General features: G+C 45.0%; 1 protein-coding gene across 1 annotated transcript in view; it reads right to left on the bottom strand.

The window, feature by feature from the left end:
• LOC142967806 (protein jagged-2-like) overlaps positions 1-22,581 on the bottom strand; it is a 49,443-nt gene that overhangs the window by 3,223 nt on the left and 23,639 nt on the right. Inside the window, exons 5-25 of the mRNA XM_076107403.1 lie at positions 22,203-22,263; positions 18,917-19,047; positions 17,481-17,600; positions 17,214-17,327; positions 16,597-16,710; positions 14,769-14,882; positions 12,936-12,982; positions 12,162-12,329; positions 11,900-12,050; positions 11,599-11,763; positions 10,703-10,816; positions 9,868-9,981; positions 9,151-9,264; positions 8,871-8,987; positions 8,568-8,595; positions 6,340-6,425; positions 5,681-5,794; positions 5,453-5,568; positions 5,106-5,366; positions 4,260-4,391; positions 494-653 (exon numbers count right to left, since the gene is read on the bottom strand). Of these exons, the coding sequence (XP_075963518.1) occupies positions 494-653; positions 4,260-4,391; positions 5,106-5,366; positions 5,453-5,568; positions 5,681-5,794; positions 6,340-6,425; positions 8,568-8,595; positions 8,871-8,987; positions 9,151-9,264; positions 9,868-9,981; positions 10,703-10,816; positions 11,599-11,763; positions 11,900-12,050; positions 12,162-12,329; positions 12,936-12,982; positions 14,769-14,882; positions 16,597-16,710; positions 17,214-17,327; positions 17,481-17,600; positions 18,917-19,047; positions 22,203-22,263 (2,541 nt within the window). The remainder of the gene's footprint in view (positions 1-493; positions 654-4,259; positions 4,392-5,105; positions 5,367-5,452; positions 5,569-5,680; positions 5,795-6,339; positions 6,426-8,567; positions 8,596-8,870; positions 8,988-9,150; positions 9,265-9,867; positions 9,982-10,702; positions 10,817-11,598; positions 11,764-11,899; positions 12,051-12,161; positions 12,330-12,935; positions 12,983-14,768; positions 14,883-16,596; positions 16,711-17,213; positions 17,328-17,480; positions 17,601-18,916; positions 19,048-22,202; positions 22,264-22,581) is intronic.

Raw genomic sequence — 22,581 nt, 5'->3', positions numbered from 1 at the left:
AACAGTCCAAATGTTGCCTTTATGAACGAGGTAAGACTTGTTTTTAGCCGATTGCCGGAAATGCATTTTGCTACTGAGCACACTACTTGTTGTGTGCTCCTACCGGCCCTTTAAGAGGAGTGAGGAGTCAGAAGTCAATGACGGAATAAAACAGAGAATAAAATTGTCATGAATGAGTACAGAAAATATTAGCCTGATGGGTGCAGCAGTATGTAAGATTAGCCGCGGACACACACACACACACACACACACACACACACACACACACACACACACACACACACACACACACACACACACACACACACACACACACACACACACACACACACACACACACACACACGATCTCCCTACAGGATGATGCCTGGTGGCGATAAAGATGAATTTACATCCAGGACCACCCAACCCATGTCTTTAGGTCTAGAGACTTTCCTTCCCAGTTTTCCACGTTTCATGATTTGTAACAAAGAACTAGAGACATGTGACTCACCAACAGGCGGCGGCTCCACCTGCGTCTCCACTTTGACCTCCACCACGGCCAGCATGACGGTGCTGTTGTGGCGTTTGGAGAGGGCACCGATGATGGCGCTGGCCGCCTTCTGGATCTGTCCTCGATCACCGTCCTTCGATCGCCCGTCCTGCTCAAAGGACTGAGACACACATGGAGGACAGGAATCAATTCGTTGCGCATTTACACTGAATTCCACATGTTACAAAAAAAGAAAGAAAGAAAGGGGAGCAGCTTGAGGCCACATTTGAGATTTGGGGTAAATTTGTTTTTGACAGTCCAGTCCCAGCTCTCTACTGCATGGCTTGTTTTTAAGGAAGTTCTGAGTAAATTCACTCAGAGAGCTCCTGATCTACTTTGTAAACTGGTTTTGTGGTTCAGTGATTCAATCAGAACAGTAGAGAAAGAAAACTAAGCTCATTTGCCGCATGGTCAGTGTGGCTGGAGGCTATGCAGGACAAGAAAACAAGAGAAGGAGAAAAACACACATTCATCCGTCAGAATAAAAGATTCTCATCCTAACATCTGGCAGGCCTCGGACACCCCCCCGCTGAGACCACAGAGGGTGGAGTTAATTGCCTAATAAGGTGCTGAGGGTGAGAGCAAAGGCTGGGGGGGGGGGGGGGGGGGGGGGGGGAGGAGGACAGAGGGGGATTAGCTGTGTGCTGCGCAGTTCAATTAGGACAAACAATAGAGAACAGGCCAGCTGTGCTCCCCGCTCGGGACAAACACTCCTCTTTTCTTCTCCTGAGACAATCAGCAGCTCATTCACACACCTCTAGCCCCGCCCCCCCACCGTGACGGACAGACCGCGTCACGGCAACGCTGACTGTGACCGCAATGATCATCTGCTGAGAGGTGGGATCGAATGCTTGGCAGAGTCGTCGTTGTGTTTACTTCACTTAATCATTATTTTTGGAGGCATTTTTTTGCCTTATTTAGATACTTGAAGTGACGGTGAAGGAGAATAATAAACTGTTGAGATTACATGGTTTGCTCCTTAAAGCGGACCGATGGAGGCAGCCCACTAAAAAACAGATTCTATTGTCTCCAGATAACCACATGTATGTTTTTAGCTTCTTATGATCCGTCCCCTTGAATTGGTCAGCATGATTTAAACTAAGTGCTGGAAACCACCCCCCCCCACCTTCTGTCTGAATAATAATGATAATAAATAAAACATTTAATAAAAAATAAATGCTTTGTACGTCACATTTCATACAGATAATTTAAAAATAAATAAAAGTGGTTGGAAGCACATTGGAAAGAATTTCAAAAGCTGAATAAGAACTGGAAAACATTTTACATTCAACATTAAAAAAACATGTTTAGACATAAAAGTGTTTAAAGGCATGACGGTTATTTAAAAGAAGCATGTGGTCTCTGTAATGTCTTTAGGATGTTCCAGCATAACTGAAGAAAAGCAACATCTCCAATAAGGTGCGACGTGTCCAACAATAGTTCTACTGGTTCATGAAACAGACCAGGTGTGAAAAGTACGAATGTCCTGAACTCTCTCAAGCTCTCCTTTTTGATTCGTTACCCGTGTGTCACATTCGATGATTTATTTTGTTTCTGTCGAGTTTGAATGACGGGGAGGTTACGTTACAGCTTCCGTCAACGGAGTCTGGTGTCTTTGAGGAGCTCATTTAACCGTTTCTTGTCACGTCTAACTCTGAGATTTAAGGGTTTAATTCAACCAAACCAGAGCTGGTGATTGTTGGAACAGTGGAAAGACAAACGAAGACGGTTTTGGTGAGTTTTAAATGAATGAAGTGTGTTTTGGCGATCAGCAAGGTAAAGTTATGGTTTCTGTCAATGGAGTCCTGCGGCTATGAGGAGTGCTGATTTTATTTATTATCGATCCACTTCAACGTGCGTCGTGTTTCCATCACCTCCAATCAGAGCAGGAGCAGTTCAATTACCGAGAATACTGCAGAGTCCTTCGTCCCAGCGATGAATCCCGATTTGTAACCTTTCCCACTGGAGACCGAAGCCAGATGTTAGTGGGTGTTCGTGGGTTTTCGGTCCAGTGGTGAAGCGGCTTATTTTTTTCGCCCACTTCTTGCAGTGTGGCCATTCTGAACAAGTATAAATATTTCTGCATTCAGACGGTCGGACGACTCTGGTTTATAGGATGCAGACGAAAAAAATAAATAAATATCTAACTTAGCTCCCGAGGCTGAACGTTGCTTCCAAACATTTAACTAAAGCTACTTGAAGACCTGTTGACGTTCCTTCCAACACACTGGACGCAGCCTCAACATGTCCAGATAAAGCAGAGGACGCTTCACTCTCCGGGAGGAAGACAAACCCAGCGCTCATCTTTCTCGCGCGCACACACACACACACACACACACACACACACACACACACACATTTAGACATATTGAACCACTTGTTCGTCGCTCAGGTCGGAGGCCTCTCAGCAGAGCGTTTCAGGGGTTTTACAAACACACCGAGAGCCTTTGGAGAAGAGAATAAATCGACTCCCCGAGATTATAGAGATTTCACCCACACTTGGAAATGAGCGCTGACATTTCGTTGCAACACCACGAGTCGCCAGAGTGGGAGTGAGGTTTTTTTGTTATGTTGTGGAGTTTGGGTGGATGTCAGGTTCACCACTCCTTTTCCTGTATCTGTCGCTCAAAACAGGCCTGCAAACATCAGAGGAGCAAGAACTAATCCCCTCCATTAACAGCTTAGAGCCCCTCGAGTCTGGGTGGCCGAGAGAGGAAGAAGCAGGGAAGAGAGAGAGAGAGAGAGAGAGAGAGAGAGAGAGAGAGAGAGAGAGAGAGAGGAGAGAGAGGGTAGAAAAGACAGCAACAAAGACGGAGAAAGAAAAAAAGGAGAAGAGAAGCAGAGGCAGAGCAGAGATCAGCAAGGTGTCCCAACAGAAACCTAAATCTCATCCAGATGTTGTTAAAAGCTTCAAACGCCTCTCCCTCTTCTGTCTTTTCCTTTTCTCTTTCTTCTTCCTTCTTTCTCTTTTTTTAACAAAGAGGGAAGAGCCATGAATACAAAAGTTCCGATTTCTCTGGACTCCTCTGGAAACGATTTGCAGTGACAAATTGAGTGTGATTTCATAAAGTGGGGGAAGAAAAGAGGGAAAGTGAGAGAGTCTGAAGCTGTAGGTGTGTGTTACTTATATTCCTGCATGAGCTGTTTACGTCATGTATTTATAGATCAAACTCACGGATGTACAGTAGAGTATAAAGTGGTCTACATAATCTGGTTGAACTGCTTGTTTCTCGTGCTGCTCGACTTCGTTGCAGCATTTGCAGTGTTCTTAATGTCGTCGTAAGCGATGGAAAGAAGGGACGAGAATATGAAAATAACATTTTGAGATAACCACAATTACCTTTTAATAAGACAAAGAGGGGGCTGATGTTTGAGTTACCGCGAGGAGCAATCTGAGCCAGAGAGTCCTTCTAAAGCAAACCTTCATCAGCAGACACATTTACATTGTTTTCTTTGTATTAATGTTCATGAAAAAAGTCATTTGAATTCATTCACAAGCGAATTTAAGGCTTCAGAGACACAAGAGAGACGTGAGTCCTCTCACTGTGTTCAGAGATCAGAACTGATAGAAAGTAATAATGACTTTTTCTAAATATTTCTATCAGCATTGTTACTTTTTTGTATTTTATCTTTTTGTTGTATCCCATTGTGGATCAATAGACCGTCTCAATAACGCATATCAATGTGTGTGTGTGTGTGTGTGTGTGTGTGTGTGTGTAATATTCACCATGGCGACCTCCACGGCGTCACTGTTGGAGTAGGACAGGTCACAGAGGATGAGCAGCGCTCGCTCCTCGGCCAGCGTCTGAGTTACGGGGAGGTACCTCAGCTCGGAGCAGATGTTCTCTACAGTGGTGCCCTGCGACGCACACACACACACACACACACACACACACACACACACACACACACACACACACACACACACACACACACACACACACACACACACACACACACACACACACACACACACACACACACACACACACACACACACACACACACACACACACACACACACACACACACACACAGATTAGTATCTGCACTGCCGGCGAGCAGCAATCAGCTTCTAATTCCTCCTAAGTCTGTTTCAGATGGAGCCAATCAGAGCCCAGCGGGGGGGGACTGTGTCTCAGATCTCAGATCAGTATCGTGTCAGAGGAGCGGACTCATTTCCATTCATAAAACTCTATCCAGACCTGCCGCAGAGGGCCAGCGGAGGTATCATGATCCAGTAGTAAACAAGAAGAGAGGACAGATCGGACACTTTGAATGGAGGTTTATGGACTTTAGGTCTCGCTGCTGAGTCAGCTGTTTCCCACCACATACAAAAGTTTTAATTTTTCAACAACAAAGAAGATATTCTATTGTTAAATATAACTTATTTTTTTTACCATTTTTCATCTTTCACTCAGACCCAATAAAAAGGGAGGATTAATAACTACAACACTTCTGGGTCCTGAGAAGCTTAACCCTTTAGAACAAGACCTCCAGTAGGAGATCGGTGTTTGCACGATCTTGTTTAAATGGTTAAATAACCGTTAAAGACGGACAGGAAGTCCCTCACCTGCGGCACTTTGTCCTTCTTGAAGATGAGCGTGATGCGAGCGCAGCTGTTGTCGAGGTAACCGCTGTTGGGCTCACAATTGGTGTGCACGGGCGTCGGCGGGTCGGGCGTCGAACACACGCCCCACTGGTGGCAAGGCGGCGAGAAGCAGGTGAGGAACTGATGCTCCACGCACTCGTGACCTCCGGGGCAAGACTGGGGGTTCGCGTCCGGGGCGGGCGGAGCCTTCGGGAGGAGGCAGGGCCGCCGACCGCACCTCACCTGGAAGAACACGACACCTCAGTGATCATCTGGTCGCGTCGCTCACAAAAACGGGCCAAACTGATTAGAAGTTGTCGAGGCCTGACCTTGGAGCAGAGGACGTAGCCGTTGACACACTGGCAGGCGTTGCACTCCTCCTCCCACCGGCTGCCGTGAGGAAACTGCAAGCCGGCATGACGACACGGCTTCCCGAGTCCGATGACTGGAGGGAATAAAAGGAGGACGTCGGGGACGAAAGGAAGTTGTGAGTAATCTGTTTTACTTAACCGATTGCACTGCAGGAAACATTGCGATTGAGGGTTTACGGTACTCACACTTCTGACAGCGAGGTCCGGCGTGTCCCGGAGGACAGACGCAGCGGTAGCCGTTGATTTCATCCACGCAGGTCGAACCATCGGAACAAGGAGACGACTGACACTCATCTATGTCTGTGAAAAGAACACAGAGCTGTAATTAACACACATGCCAGAGTTAGACTTTCACAGGAGCAGGTAATGAAATACCTAATCGACAGACGAAAGAGATAAAATAGGAGCTGCAGAAGCGTTTCAGTGGAAGTACAACCTGTTGTTTTTAGTCGAACTTGCTCAACTTTAGCGGAGAGAAAACGGAGCTTTGGGAGATGTGAATGTTGAATTCAAACGTCTTCAATGATGGAACTCAGAGGGATCTTTTCTTTGCACAATGGGGTTTCATAGCAGTTGGTTTGAAACGCTTCAATTGGATAACACTCTGGTTGTGAAAAGGGCTTTTCTGAAGCGATGTCTCCCAGAGGGCCGCGGGAGAGCGCACCGGCCCGTCTGATCGGACCTCGGCTCAGCGCGGAGGGGAGAGGTTAAGACCGCCTTCCTAAAAGGCTAATCTGTCGACCCGAAACAATCGGCTCGCGCTTCCCCCCCCAGCCGCGGCCTTTCACCTTTGACCCCCTCCACACACGCCCCCCCCCCCCCCCCTCCAGTTCCCAGGGACTCACTGATGCGGCAGTCCGGTCCGGCGAATCCCGGGGCGCATTCACAGCGGAACCAGTTGACGCCGTCGACGCAGATGCCGCCGTTGTAGCTGCAGAAAGGAAACAGAGACACGTGTGACTTCACTGCTGCTGCAGACGCAGAATCAACGAGGAAAAGTCCCTCCAAACAATCTGTGGACATCAGACCGGCAGAGACAATAGTTCCAAGCATGCTGAACCCTGTTAAACATCCACTCCTGCCTTTGTGCATTTAGAGTCTCATGTCACAGTAGTAGGATGTGTGTGTCCGTGCTGTTACATAGAAGCTGTTTTAGGGTTTTCTCTTCCCTACGGGGACATTCAAAGTATGGCTTATCAAACAGAGATGGAAAAAGATAATTCATTCTTTTCCTAAATTTCCTCCCCGAGGAGGAAAAACCTTCTGCTTCTCTTTGCAGGCGAGCTTTTAAAAAACTATAAATCAATGCCCTCCGTCTCAACCCTTCCCTCTGGTAGCTGATACATCAGATTTTTGAGAAGTGATTGTGAAGTGATTCCCTGACAGGAATACCGGAGCAGTAATGTTCAGACTGAAATCTGCTGTTTATTGCACACTTTAAACTAAAAGTACTGCAGAAAATAAACTTTGCCTCAACCTGCCCACTGAGCCGCGTGACGTCAGCTCAACAGTTTAAGCTCGTTCACATGGAGCTGGAGATTTCCAATGACACCGCTTCACTTTATCTGTAGAACTATCATTTAAGAGAGTCACTAAACACGTTAATAATAGACATAGATTAACGTTCTCTTCTATTGTTGTTTTTTTTGTCATATTCTATTAAGAATGTTCATATTTTTATCATCTTTATACCAGTGTACTTTATTTATCGTTGTGCACAAATCACCCATCACATGTGCATCATTAAATCCTATCAACACAACGTCTTAAGAAGGGACCAGTTTGTAGAAGTTTTTCCACCGGTTCTGACAGAAACTTCTCCTCCTGCTCCTCATCTTCAGACCGAACTAGAACTCCCCTCAGATGAAGCTCCACCACCATCAGAGGCTGGAGGGTCGTATGAACCCACTGAGGTGTGAGACTCGTGTTCGGCCCTCTGGGCTTCAAACTATCGGACTTTTTTTTATTTCCCCAGCGTTTGCAGAGACTCTGAGTGTCGGCAGGCTGAAGCTGATCCCAGATCAATGTCCAGACTTCATATGTAAATCCCTGCAGACCACATACTGAGCAGCCTCCCCCAACACCTCCACTCCTCACAGCTACCCCGAGGTCTTCACACTCTCCTGCCCCCCTCTCCCTGAACCCCCTCCTCCGAAAAACCAAAACCACCACTAATCCACCTGTCATTGAAGAGGCGGGTGAGGAAGAGAGAAAGGGGGGGGGGGGGGGGGGGGCTTTAGTCCTGGGCAGCCTCTCTGAGAGGCTGTCAGGAGTCACTGGTTTCTGCTTTAATATCGTCAATAAAAATGTCAGAAACGTCTTGTTTTGTTCGATCAACAGTCCAACACCCCAAATATGATGAATTAACAACAATGATATAAATCAGAAATTATACGAAAGCAGAAATCCTCACATCAGAGAAGGAAAAATCCCGTTTTCATCCAAAACCTTTAACGGGAAGATCGGCAGCATGAAATCAGATTTGCAGAATGAGAGCAAAGTGTGAGAGTCTCTGGGAAACCCTGTAGCTGCTCCGCTTCATACGCTCACCACCAAACAATGCTTCTCTGGCTGCTAGAGTTGATCCAGAGTGACTCACAAAAGATGCAAACGTCAGCCGAGCTGATGTTTCTACATTAAGAAGAGCGAAAGGAGAAGATGAAAGGTGGCTGCACCCAGCAGAGATAAATAGCTACTAGAGTTCAGGGCTGCGGTCCACACCGCCTCGGCTGAATCAGCTCCCAAAGATCAAGTGAGGTGAAGTTCAGAACAGATCACAGACGTCATGTTTACACCAAAACAGACAATTAACAGAGTGCCAACGGAAAGAGAAGAGCTGACGATCTGTCTGCAGGGCATCCAACTGATCAATGTTTGACACCAGAAACAGGTTTCTACAGGTGAGCTTCTTCTGCCTGTAGAACCAGTTAAAAGAATCCAACAGACAGTATTTAAGCTGCAGCCATCAGCCTTCAATAGCCGTTAACTGAAAGTAAAGCCACAACCAGCAGCAAAATATTGCATTTCTGCTAAAAAAACATTTGAGATGATAATGAAAATGAATCTGTCTTACCAGGGATGTGGATTGCAGTCGTCGACATCTGCGAGAGAGAAAAAACAAAATATCAATCAGTAAGTTTAGAATTTAAATTGCTGGTCAACAAAGCAGTAGCTTAAATACTTAAGTCATTTAAGAGTTACTTTACATTACATTCATTATGTAACTTGGTGCTAAATAATAAGCAGCTGAGCTCAAGCTCACGGTGGTTCAAACTTTAAAGTGATCATTTATTCACAGTATTTTTAAGGTGAATATGGATCTCATGTCCACCATCCATCCCTCGTGACATGAACAGGGCCTCTAACGGAGACGTACTCTGTGCACAGCTGGATCCCTCCCAGCCGTCCTTGCAGATGCAGGTGAAGGCGTCGCCCCCTCCGACACACGTCCCTCCGTTCTCACACGGACCCGAGTCACATGTGCTGTTCTTGGCTAAAAAACGAAAAACCAGAGATTCCCTTTTAATGACAATGTTGTTATTCAGACCAGCGCACAGCGGGAGAGCTGCTCTCTGGCCCGTGATCACAGTCCGACAGAGCGTCACCACACAACATCACGCCGCTGTTATGGATCAGCAGCCGTGTGAGTCTCTGACCTGTGTTGCAGGTGCTGCCGCCCCAGCCTGACGGGCAGCTGCACAGGAAGGAGTCTCCGTGGTCGTAACACGTCCCTCCGTTACTGCAGGTGGTGGAGTCGCACTGGCTCTCACCTGAACAGGAGGCAGCATTGGGAGGAAGAGGGTTTTAAGAGGTTTCATTTGACTCTGTGAGTAGCTTTGAAGTACATGTTCAGAGGGGAGGACAAGTCTGCACAGCAGCCGGGGAGGAGGGCACCGCGGCTCAGAGAAAAGATTAACAGGCACTATAACAATTAAAAATATAGTTTTCATAAACTATTGCAACTTTATCATACCATTTTCTATGACGCCCAAGTCTAATGCCTTATAAACATACTAATAGTATGTTATAATATTATATAATCATTGTTTATCAAGTGAAGTCAAAAAGATATCATTAAATCTATGCAAAACTAACAAAAGGTCAAATTAATTTTCACTTTATTTAAAGCAAAGAATAACGAGTGAGAGTAACTTAGGACAGAGATCATAGTGATGATGAAAAGATTGTAATGTATTACAACTATGGGAGTTATAGAACACTATAAAATAATGCTTATGGATGTTTTACAAACATACTAAAAATCAATAAACATAATTATCATTATCATCAGTAAATAACTAGTATCTAAAGTTGAATTCACCACTTACTAATGATGGTTATTAGAAAGTGTTAACGGTCCCACACACACTTACGTGAGTGGCAGGTCTTTCCCTTCCAGTTGTCCACACAGTTGCAGTAGAAGTCGTTGAGCAGGTCGACACATCGGCCTCCGTTCTGACACGGGTTCCTGTTGCACTCGTTCACATCTGGAACAAAGCCAAACAGTGCAGTTATTGAAGTTATTGATTCTATATCGACTTGTATTTATCTTCAAATTATTAAATTATTATTATGTTATATTGATGTTTGTTCAGTAGAGTTTTAATTAGGGACACACAGATCCCCCTTTTTCAGTCCCAAAAACCATGGCTTTGGGTATGGGCCGATACCTAGCTAATAATAATAATAATAATCTCTAAAATTAGCAGGAATTACAATTCATATGTAAATCCTTTTAATGCAGCAACAAATTGGTAAAAGGTGAAACCTGAATTAAAGTTCCAGTATATAATGTATATAGTATTTAAACTATAGATGGGCCCTGTTGTCATGAGAGAGAGACGGAGATCATCTCAAACCACCAACATAAATAACAGTGTCGTCTGCAAATGTGCACACTGACCGATTTAGAAGTTCAGAACAGATTTAGGATCAGTCAGCTGGTAACGTTACCACATCGTTCTGCTTGTTTTCATCTCCACAACAAATCCTCCATTGTTTAGTCTCAGCCTGCTGATCGTCCCTCTGCTGCTGGAGGCCACTGATTGATTCTCTCAGGATATCTGATTCACCGGCAGCATGACGGAGCAAACGCTCTTCCCTAAAATGTGCATACCTGTGCTGTTTGCTCACGTCGAACCCCAAACACTCAGTTCTCTCTGACACACACACACACAGTTACACACACAATTACACACACATACTCACCAACGTCACATAGACTGCCCTCCCAGCCGTCTGGGCAGAAACACTGGAAGGAGTTGATCCCGTCGATGCAAGTGCCTCCGTTCTTACAGGGGGATGACGCACAGTCATTGATGTCTGCAGGAGAGAGGAGAGATATTTAGGGATGTTAGCTTCTTTTTTTACTTAGTTATTAAGTTATTAGTTTGTTTTAAGTCTGTTATTTGTGTCTTTCATGGGAAGTTGTTTTCAATGTTTTGCTCTTATGTTTGAAAGTCTGTTAATTGTTTCTTTTATGTGTGAAACCAGGACTCCCTCCCTTAATCCCCTGAATAAAAAAAAAAAGAAAAATAGATAAAATCCAAAGAATTTCAAATATATACCAAAATATTTTTTAAATCCAGATTTTTTGCCTATTTTTCTTCTGTGCACGGATACAAATTGAGTTAAGGCTGCACGTCAGTTTTTTGTTATTGTTAAACTGTCTGATGAACAAATATCTTTGCCCACTTGCTGTATGAGCATCAGCTTTGTGTATAAAGTGGGAATATATCAAATTGCAATCACTGTGTTTTTATCTTTTTAAACAAGGTAAACAAATGTCTTACAAAACTACTTGTGTTCCTGTTACTATCATCTCTTGAGAACGAGAGACAATGGGTGAGTTTGTTGGAATCATCCTGTGAGCGTACAAAACAAAAAAACCTAATAACAGGCAAAATCATTTATCAGTATTTTCCTGCTAATGTTTTCCTCCAGATTTGCTTCTGTGATTAAACTAAACTAAGAGCGACGAGAAGTGAAACTGGAGTCTGTATTACCGTAAGAGTCATGTGGTTCCCAGTGATGGTAAATATAGTCTGTGTGTTACATGTATTTGTGTGTGTGTGTGTGTGTGTGTGGAGCTAACAATGACTCACTCTCGTGGCAGTAGGTGCCAGTGAATCCCGGCTCACAGGAGCAGCTGAAGTTCCCGGCAGGCAGGCTGATGCAGCGGCCGTGGGGACCGCACACATTGGATGAGATGTGCCACACCCGCTTTTGGGTGTCATTGGTTGCCACAGCTACGGTGCAACTGTCAATCACTTGGGGATACAGAAGTGGGAAAAAGAAAGAGAGGATCAGAAAGTTGGAATAGAGATGATATGTCCTACTTCTGGCTGGTTGATTGAAATCTTTCTTTAGATCAAAGACACCAGGGCTCTCCGGGTGCCGTGGTACCTTGACACTGGTTGGTCTTGCAGTGGTCCTTGAGCTCCGAACAGGTTTTGCCCTCGTAATCGTCGGGGCAGCTGCAGTAGAAGTTGCCCATTAGGCTGTGGCACTGGGCCTTGTTGTGACATGGGTTCGGGCTGCAGGGGTCGTTCTGCACCTACAGATGGAAAACAGGGAGGTAGAGGTGTGTTCTCACCAACAATGAAATGGAGCTGGTTGTGAACAATGAAATAGAGTGGTTGTTTTACTCGCTGGATCTAGTCCTCACCTCACAAGTTGTACCAGCGAAGCCCTGCGGGCATTCACACATGAAGCCGTCCAGCAGGGCGTGGCAGCGCCCACCGTTCCTACAGGGACCGCTGGCACAGCGGTTTCTCTGAATCTCGCAGTGCCGACCCACGAATCCCGCCTGGCAAACGCAGCCTCTGGCTCCCTCCTGGAACACAAACCCTGCCGTCATATTTCACTCAAATGCAGATGATCAAAGTGGCAGAGCTTCCAATTTATAGGTTTTTTTTTGCCCAATAAAAGGTGAGGCGTTAATTTATCATTAAAGAAAACAAGCACTCAACAAGACACACAAGTCAGAACTTCAACACTGAGCGAGACAGAGATTTGGGAATATTGAGAGCTATAACAACATCAAGGATATTATATTTAATGAAATGGCAACATGTAGTTAAAAGTTGAAAACCTGGGTGTGGGTGATTCTGTGTCAATCACAACAAGTTTCCCAACAATATATATTAATATAGGACACGGCTCAGTAACAAAAAAAAGGTTTTAAACCGAACTATGTCGTTTTAATCTGGCTTTGTATTTCTGTTGGGAACAATAAAAGCTTCAGGCAGTGCAAGTTAGCAACCAATGTTTCAGAACCATAACACCCTCGAACAGATCATCTGAGGTACTTTGAAGATCTATAATCTTGTTCCAACTCAATTACCTCATCATATTACGTTAATGAGTATATCAGTTCAGCACCTTTAAGACGTCAATGTTAACGAAAGCTATAGAAACTCTTGACATTTGTGATTCTCACCTTGCAGGTCCCCCCGTTCTGACACTGACCGTGACAGCTCCTCAGATCTGAGAATAATAAACAAAATCGAGACAAAACATGAGGTTTGAGTTTGACAAACCGGGAAGGGGAACATGCATTGGTGCAGGAAACATGCAGCTGCTACAGAGAGGCGGTCAATGCAATCAAAGCAAAGTGATCCATGCCTGAGATGCAGATTCAGAGGTGCAGTGAGAACATGCAATGAAACAAAACTGCCCCTCAAGATTTCCTCTAAAAGATTTACAACCGTCAGGAAAATCATGAAGTCACATAGCTTAGAGGAGTTAGGTCAGGGTGTGGCAGGTGTAAACAGCCATCTAAGAGGCGAGAGAAAGGAGAATGAATGTTCCACCGGCTTCTTTAACTTCCTTCATCGCTCCATCGGAAAAGCCCAAACATGTTACTGTTGTTTTCTGTCCAGATTAGATCTCCAGATGAATGTGTATCCATCGAGGAGCCCAGATCTCTGTTGCTAACGTTGCACGATACAAAAGTCTCAAACATTAGCACGCTGCCAACACCTCATGGGGCTGTAGTAAAACGGGTTTCTGTGGCTTCCTGTCCATATTGTGAGACTAATGAGCACATACAACTTTAGCTTTGAGTAATATTTGAACAAGAAAAAGCTACGATTATCTTGCAAACTCAACAACAATACATCTCCGTGGTCTGATCCACTATCTTACAGCGTACCTCATGAGAGCTGGAAGATAAATTAGCATTTACCACTGTAGGAGATTTGTGAAACAACTTGGGATCCAGCAACAAAAAGCTACAATTTTTTTTGAGCATTCAGCATGTCGAGGCTCTTAGGGGGTCATTCCTACGTTTCTAGGGTCCTTTGTTCCCCAGATTTATATGGCACATAATAGGACCATGACAAAGGGTCCTTTGTTCCCAGGGTTCAATGTACCTAGGGTCCTCCCCCGCACCCGCTCTTATTCACATACTTGTCACATACGGACTCTTGGTCAGGACCCTTTTGGAGTCATTTAGGTTTAGGCAACAAAACTACTTGGTTTGGTTTAGGAAAAGTTTGTGGTTTGGGTTCAAATAAGTATGTTTTTGACAACCTGGGACTGAGAACAGGCTGGTTCCCCAGCTCGTTTTACTGAACAGGACATACGCTGTTGTGGGAACTCGTCAAAGGGAACATAGCATCGAGTTAAACTTAGAACAAACATGGAAAAATAGTCCCTGAAAAATAAAACCTTTTGAAAAGTTTACTTTGTGTAACATAAAATTGAAATGGGAAACAAAGGACATTGTGAACATAGAACCCTAGGGACATAGAACCTTGTGAACACATTGGAACATAGGACCATCGGAACATAGGACCATGGGAACACAGGACGTTAGGAACATAGAAACACTCCTGGTCTTAGCCACTTGCATGCTATCAAAGCTCAGTAGAAGCTGTTGCGTCTGGCGTTAAATCGTTATTCTAAGATTTTGTCATACTAGAAAACTCAAACAACTTGCCATTTAAAGCATGAAAGCACTGCTTATTTTGCCCATTAGAGATTATTAGATACGTAAATTTCCTAGCAAGGATTGTTTTTCTTGGTAGAATTGATGTGTTCACATTTTACTGTCCATTATAATAGTAGATACTAATGTCTCCATAATAACAGAAAACCACTGAAACATGTTTTGGCCTTTCAGAAAGACTGATGAACGACTGAAAAGTGAGAAGGAGCCAGTGGAACAGAAGCTAGCCAGCGGAGAGGACAGGCCTCGGGTCTGTCGGTGCTACAGGTGCAGCAGGTGGAAAGAGGCTGAGGACCAATGATTTGCTGGATTGATACTAACTGATGTCACAGTTCTTGCCAACCCATCCATGAAAGCAGACACAGTGATATCCACCAATCAAGTTTTTGCAACGGTAAGCATTGATGCAAGGCTTCCCCGCACACTCATTAACGTCTGCAAAGTGGAGACGAGAGACACAAGAGAGAATGCATGAGAGAGCTGAGAACCTGCTCAGGAGCCCCGTCACCAAGCGCAGCTTCATGTGGTAAGAACACACTGAAATCATGGTTAAAGGTTGGATGACTTCTCTGAACTCTTGACTTCCAACTCTGTTGATGCGCCTTGAAGGCATTTAATCTGTGACATTGCTGGCTTCATCTACAAAAATGCCTTTTGGTCTTTCAAGCGTAGGACTCCGTTACAGAAATGTTTTGGAAAGAGCTGCAACGCTCGCACAATATTAGACTTCTGTCGCTCTGAAGGAAGTTTTAAAAGGTGCATCAGTTGAGGAATTAACAAGTTGTTTTGCAGCTCAATGATTGTTTGTTTTTAATGGCTTTCATTTCTTCCTTCTTCTCATGAGGAAAAAATCATCTTTAATCAACACAAATTCTTAAAAATAGCTATGTACTTATTCAAATTGTCTCATTCACAGTATTCATGTTAACTTGACTTTATTTCTTTGTGCATATATCGATATGATGATAAAGGGAGACGTTTATTACAGTGTGGCACATTTAAAGTCTCTAATATTCATATTCAGTTGTAACTTGGTACCATGTAGTCAGATTACTTTCATGACTTTTACGGGTAAACAACTCAAACATTGTCAGATAGCCAGAACATTTACAGAGTGAAGTTCATGTCTGACAGGGTTTCATGTCTTCCACAGCTTTCCATCGCTGCTCTATCCTCCCTCCCCGGTCCCCCCCTCGGGGGTTAATGTCTCTCCATGGCATTCCCTGAAGGCCGACCTGCGGCATTCCAAGTGGTCAGTTTCAGAGGCAGCTATCGCCGCGCCCGCTGCGCTCACTATAAACCGACACAGTGCATTAATACTACTCCCAGGAGGTGAGCGGCACCTGTTGACCTGCTGAAACTAAACACCCCAACCCATTCCCAAAAACCCAACCTCCCCCACTACCACTACTCCCCTCCCCCCTCTCCCTCCCAGGTGCCACCTCGTTCCCCGAAAGGGTGAGCGCTCTGCGAATCTGTAACGCAAACCGAAGCGTTTCGGTTGCTCCCCGCGCGTGTTTACAGGTTATATAGTGTTTCCTGGCTGAGGTCGAAGGGGGTGAGGGCTCCGCTGTGTCGCCTCACCGTAGCGTACATGCAACCCAGCTACGCCCAGTCTGGAGCCAAAGATAACCCCCCACTGGACTGTATTTTGTCCCAAGGCTAGCAGTTGCCAGGCGGGTTATTTTTAGCTTTACTCAAGTCACCTGGCTCGAGTTGCAGATGAAACCCAGCGAGCGTCTCCGTTGGGCATGCATATACACAAACACACACACACAAACACACACTCTCATTTGAAACGAGTGGCCCTCCTGCAGTAATACTACTGGCTAAACGACGGGGCGGGATAAACAAACACCCAGAGATGCTGGAACTCTGCAAGCAAATGGTGATTCCTGCAAAAGGAATTCGGACGCATTGGCATTCACTGTAGGTGCAACACACTCACACACACGCCGGCTTCATCAAAGCAAAACATCACCCAACGTGCAACAATGATCTGAATCAGGATTTCAGAAAATGTATTTTTTCCATCTAAAATGTTCCAAAATCTAAATATGAAAATTGCTTAAATATTAAGCAATAATCAAGTAAACACAAAGCTGCTCAAAGCTATTATCTTTGATCACAACGTATGAATGAGACGTACCGATCTGGCAGGTCTTGCCCGTCCACTGAGGAGGACAGAGGCATTCGAAGCCGTTCTCCATGTCCATGCAGGTTCCACCCTGAGCACAGGGGCTGGAGGCACATTCATCCGTGTCTGAAAACAGAAACCAGACGGATGTTCAGGCCACTATCACTTCAAAAACTCAAGCTCAACCGGCGACCTCTTTAAGTCTGAACGTTAAGCGGGCGGAACACTGGAAGTAGCCGTTCCTAAACGTTATATGAATTATAACGTTATCCAGATGTGTTTGTGATTGTAAAATCTAGCTTTTGGCAAAGACTTGAATGAGTTACAGTTGTTTGAAAGAGATGTTTTCACGTTAATGTAGAATAGATTATTAGAGAGGGAATTATGACCTGTTTAACTTCCTACACCGGCTCTAAGCAGCTTTAAATACAAAAGGAAAACTACTAATGTCAAGCTTCAGGAGAACACGAACATAGTTGGTCATTGTTGAAAGAGTGGAAAAACAAACCGATCTGTTTGTGTTGCGTTTTACAATGATCAGCAAGGTAACATTACTGTTTGTGTCAATGGAGTCTGGTGGCTTTGATGAGAGCATATTATTTGTATTTGTTGGTCGTAGACCCCCTCACCTTTAGCACAGGTCGGCCCGGACCAGCCTGCTGGACAGTGACACTCAAAGCCTGACGGGACTTCATGGCAGGTGCCGCCGTTGGCACAGGGGTTGGAAACACAGGCGTGCTCCGCTGGAGAAAAATAAATCAGAGAAAAGTAGGAATGCTCATAAACCTTTCGTCAGATTTCATCCGGCTCCTCAGAACTTCACTCTGAACGTGACGTGGCACAAAAAAAACACGCCAGGATTTTTAGGCGCCGGTTTGTTTGATTTGGAGACTCACCGATCTCACAGTTCTTGCCAGAGTAGCCGTCTGGACAGGCGCAGTTATACTCGTCCGGCTCCGTGTTCATGCACGTCCCTCCGTTCTTACAGGGACGGTTGGTGCCGCAGTAGTTTAGATCTGCACAGCGAAGAACACTGATGTGACCAACTCCATATACTCCACGTGAAACACACAGGTACACAAGCTCAGACAGCCGAGTGATGGAACTTCTCATCATTCTGCACAATAACCTGCTGCTACAGACTCCGCTTCATTATTTATTCTTCCTACAAAAGCATTTTATTAAGAACACAATATCGGAAGATATTTACTAAAAAAGTAATTTCTACTTCAGTCGTCTGCATCTTGACCGATCACACCTCATGCCTCGTGTCCTCATGCCACTCATGTGGAGTAAGACAGAGCTTTAAAGGAGCATTCCAGTGTTTTTGCATGTAAAAACTTATGTACTAGAAGTCAAAAATACTTTAAATTAATACAATTGTGTGTTTCGCAAAAACATTCTGCACTTCACTTTCCTTCACCATTTGTTTCTTTTCCACGGCATGAAACTCAAATGTGTGGAATCCATCACAGTGAGTAAAAGGTCAACAATTCGTTTGAAGTCGTGTTTCCATTCAATTGTCAAGTGAACTTTGGGCAAACTTTTGAAATGTCTTCAAAGAAGAAACGTGACTATAAGGTGTGTTTCCATCAACTGTTTGGAGCGAATAGCCTCGGCTGCAGTGTCGTTGGTCAGAAGTTAGCTCTATAGGCTACGCTTGAGTGTAATCTACCAAATAAACAGAGTAGAAGAAGAAGTAGAGGTTGAGAACCATCTTGACCATCAAACTGTCTATGAGCGAAAAATGGAGAGAGGTCTATAGCAAATTGTTTTAATTGGGCAAGTTTGAATTGTTCTTTTGTGGCAGCTAGTATTTTAAGAGATGAAGACGAGATGAAGACGAGCATTCACACGTACTGAGAATATCTGAGGAGACGGCGGCAGCAGAAACAGCTGATCAGTCATGGGAGTTAAATGTTCGCTGCGTCAGAATGTATTCAGCAAAAACCAACTCAAGCGAGCCGTAAAAAAAAAAGAATTTGCGCAATCGAGGAACTTTTACAGCGTTTCTAACGCGATACTTCACAACGTGCATGAAAATGAGTGAGTGGAAACACGACCACAGTTATCGTTTTGAGATAACATGACATCAATACGACTCAAGCGAGTTTCTGCTCATTGATTTTAAGAATGCATGGAAAACAATCGAAACCGAGGAGAAGAAAGAAATCTGAATTCCTCATCATCACAAAACAAATGTAAAATGTCAGGTTAAGCTTGTAGAAACATTAGAATACTCTTTGAGACGATCTTAAAGCCACTTCCTGTTGACTCCTATGACTTGCAGATATCCAGAAGATGGCATTATGTGAACATTGTGAGATCTGACCTTTGTCACAGAGCAGACCTCCCCAGTTCTTCTCACAGGTGCACTGCCAGGGCTCGTTGCAGGTGCTGTGAACACAGCCGGGATACGGCAGGCACTCGTCACAGAGCGGCCCCTGCCAGCCGTAGTTACACCTGCAACACACGGCTTACAGTTTCATTCTTTCATCTCGATTCCTTCTTCCCTGTCTCATGTGCTTCTTTCTTCTCCTTCCTGAAGTGATCTGAAACCCCAAACTAGAGAAAGGAGGCAGTATATACCCAACAAGTATATTTCACTCAAATATGCTGATATTGAATTACTTTAATGTGAGTGAAAACAGTCCACAGAGAACAGAGTTCAGCGGGTGCAGCAGTGGCTGAGTGGATTTGTTTTTTTACTAAAATAAGAGCGTCTTATTTCACAAGCACACTGACAATGTGTTCCTGTTCAAAGCCCCGGCCTGAGGGAATATCACACAGATGCACTCAACGCAGAGGGAGCTGGCCGTGATGAAAAGAACAGTGATAGTTACGTAGTGATAACAAGCAAGTGAGTTAATATGTTTACATGTGTGAAGACACAGAGGAGCGCTTGATGCCAGGTAAACACGGAGAATGCTGTACGTGCCAAACATTATATATATATATATATATATATATCATTTTCTAGAAATGAGCGTCTTTGTCTTGAAACAACAATAATAAAACAAGTCACTGCTTTTAGGAAATACTCGACACAGGCTGGTTTGCAGTGGAAACAGGCTGCAGCTAATCCTTTCATCATCATTAATCAACCTCTGATATATTCATTCATCTTCTCTTCTTGAAATGATGATCCAATGATAGTAAAACAATTATTAAGTAGCAAATCCTCACCTTGGAGAATCTGAAACCATAGAAAGTTTGGCTTTTTTGTTTAACAAATTACTTAAAAGATACATCGATACCTCAGCAATAATGTAACATACGACTTCTGTTCAGAGAGTAAGACATAGGATGAGGAAACCTGATTGTCTAAGGAGCTGTTTTATTTGTGTCGTGAGCTGCGCAGAGGTCAAACCTGGAATGAGCGGCGGGTTTTGTGGAACGAGGGTGAGTCGTCTGGACCGGGAGGCCGGCGGAGGGTTAGCTAATCTGTTGGTTTATGGCAGCACTCTGTTATTCCAAGGCCAGCGGTAACCTTGCCCCACCTGTCCTGTCATTTCTCAGTCGGGGCTATTTCAGGGAGCAACCCCCCCCCCCCCCCCCCCCCTCTTCCACGGCAACTCACAAACACTTCTAAATGGGTTCTAACCACACACTGCTCCACTGCTGCAGGACGCTGGTGTCCAAATGACAGTTTTCTATCTGTGCTGATATTTATGGTTTTATGGGAAAGATTGACAAAATAAAAATGCTGCTATAGGACCAAGATCTGGTTTGGTTGAAAGCATGCATGGAGCACTTTGTTTCATGCACAATTAGTAAGCTGAAGCAAGATTGAACTGCGTGCACGACCACAACAACTTCAATCTGCTCTGCTTTGTGAGTGAAGCCCAGCTGTGTGCGTGTGTATGTGTGTGTGTGCGCGTGTGTGTGTGTGTGTGTGTGTGTGTGTGTGTGTGTGTGTGTGTGTGTGTGTGTCAGTGCTGCGTATTGTTTACTACAGTACGTGGTGTTGTCCGGCACTGCGGTCGGCCGGCGGTGCCCTGCACACTGTCAGCCGTGCGACTGCGGTGGCAGCGTGGACAGTCTGTCTGGCTGCAGTGTGGGAGAGAGCGGGGGAAATGGTTTCGAGCAGCCACAGGCCAAAGGGTGGCATTACCCACAGTCCCCGTCGGCTGCTGCCGTCCCATCAATGGAAAGGGGCCCATGAAGGGGGGGGGCAGCCCAAAAATACCCCGCCTGACCACAAACCCCTGCTCCGGTGCTGCTGCTGTCCCCTCAGACAGACCACACCCAGAGGACGGGACGGTGGGCCGGGGCAGAGGTAGAGGGGCTGTGTGTGTGTGTGTGTGTGTGTGTGTGTGTGTGTGTGTGTGTGTGCGTGCGTGCGTGTGTGTATTATTTACAGGAGAGTCTCGCGCCCAAATCCAGCGGACGGACTTAGCCGGCTGTTGCCTAGCTACATGTTTAGTAGTGTTACATGAGGGAGCGTAGGTTGTGTGTAAGAAACAAGATACCAAACACAGATTTCTCTCTCTGTCTCTCTCTCTCTCTCTCTCTTTTTCTCTCTCTCTCTCTCTTATTTTTGAAGCTCTGACTTTTATATTTGATTCGAAAGAAGTCGAGTTGTTTGATAATATTATTTTTTACTAGCTTCTACGCTAACAGCTTCACATTCATTCTCTAGTTGGATGGTTTGTCTTCCTGTTTCTTAGCAGTGTCAGTGTGTGTGTGTGTGTGTCACTGATTGCGTTGAAGCTCCAAAATCACATGTTGAGGCACATTCCAGGGTGTTCCTCTCTCTTCCAATCCTCCGGCCATTTCATTTCATTTCTTTTATCTTTTTACGGGAATTTAACTAAATCAAACCTGCCTCCGTGTAAACCCCTCCCCTCCCCTCTCCTCTCCTCTCCTCTCCTCTCCTCTCCTCCACTCTCCTGTCGTCTCCATGTACTTGCCACAGTGTGTGTGCGTGTGCGTGTGTGTGTGCGCGTGCGTGTGTGTGTGTGTGCAGTTTGTCTTTTTAAGGCTCTCGTGCTCCACTGTGTCTAAATGTACAGTTCGGCTCGACATGTAATCAAATCTAAATGTCTCTCCGCTGCCTCCTCTCCTCTTCACATAACTGCTGCAACAAATGCCCGGTCAGCCTTTTTCTTAAAAACACTCAGCAGCCATGTTTACTGTCCTGTGTTCATCCCGTCCATTATCAATTACTTCTTTGCAACGAGATTTAAAAAAAAATTGCATAACATTTGCCACATTTCTTTCTCTCTCTCACCAGACTAAACTCTTTAGAGTAAATCTAATCTGCATCCCCGCCTGCAGCCATAACAAGGTCCAGGATAGGAAGGTGGTGATGTGGGCTGCAGACATGGGGGGGACGGGGGGGGGAACGACATATAGCAGAAAAACAGGCCTGTGTGTGTGTGTGTGTGTGTGTGTCCAGCTTCAGGACAGGAAGCAGAACAATGGCTTCTAGATCAGAGCGGAGCTGAGGGTATGTTATCAACAACCCCCCCCCCCCCCCCCAATCCACTCCTCTCTACACCTCTGTTAACCTCATTAAACTCTTACGGGGTTTTCCATCCAAACAACACTTGATGTGACGCTGAACAAAGAGGAACAAACAAACACAATCAATAAAGGGGGGGGGGGGGGCTCACCTGCATTCCCCCGGTACGCTGCACCGTCCATGCTCCAGGCTGCATCCCTGTTTGCAGATGGCTTTCACAGGAGAGAGAAGCTTCTGTTAGTTTCATCTTGTTGGTGAAAGTTGCAGAGAGAACAATGGACGGCCGAGTCGTTGTGTGACGGTGAGTCGACGGCAGCGATCCACAGTCTCCACACATTCTTTGAATTCTTGCAAAGCAACGTCGACTTCCATGAACTTCATGCTAATTTTTCCTTTTTAATTGCCTACTGTTAGTCCTGTTTGAGCTTTTAAAAGATAAGGAGAAGAGTAAAATAAATAAGACTATTTCAATGTTTAGGCTGTTGGTATTCGTTCTGCTCGATGTGTTGAATCTGTTATCATTCAGTATG

Source organism: Anarhichas minor, unplaced genomic scaffold, assembly GCF_050575085.1.
Source record: "Anarhichas minor isolate MPS153535 unplaced genomic scaffold, ASM5057508v1 ptg000038l, whole genome shotgun sequence".
NCBI lineage: Eukaryota > Metazoa > Chordata > Actinopteri > Perciformes > Anarhichadidae > Anarhichas > Anarhichas minor.
This window is presented reverse-complemented; position numbering and strand designations above follow the sequence as displayed.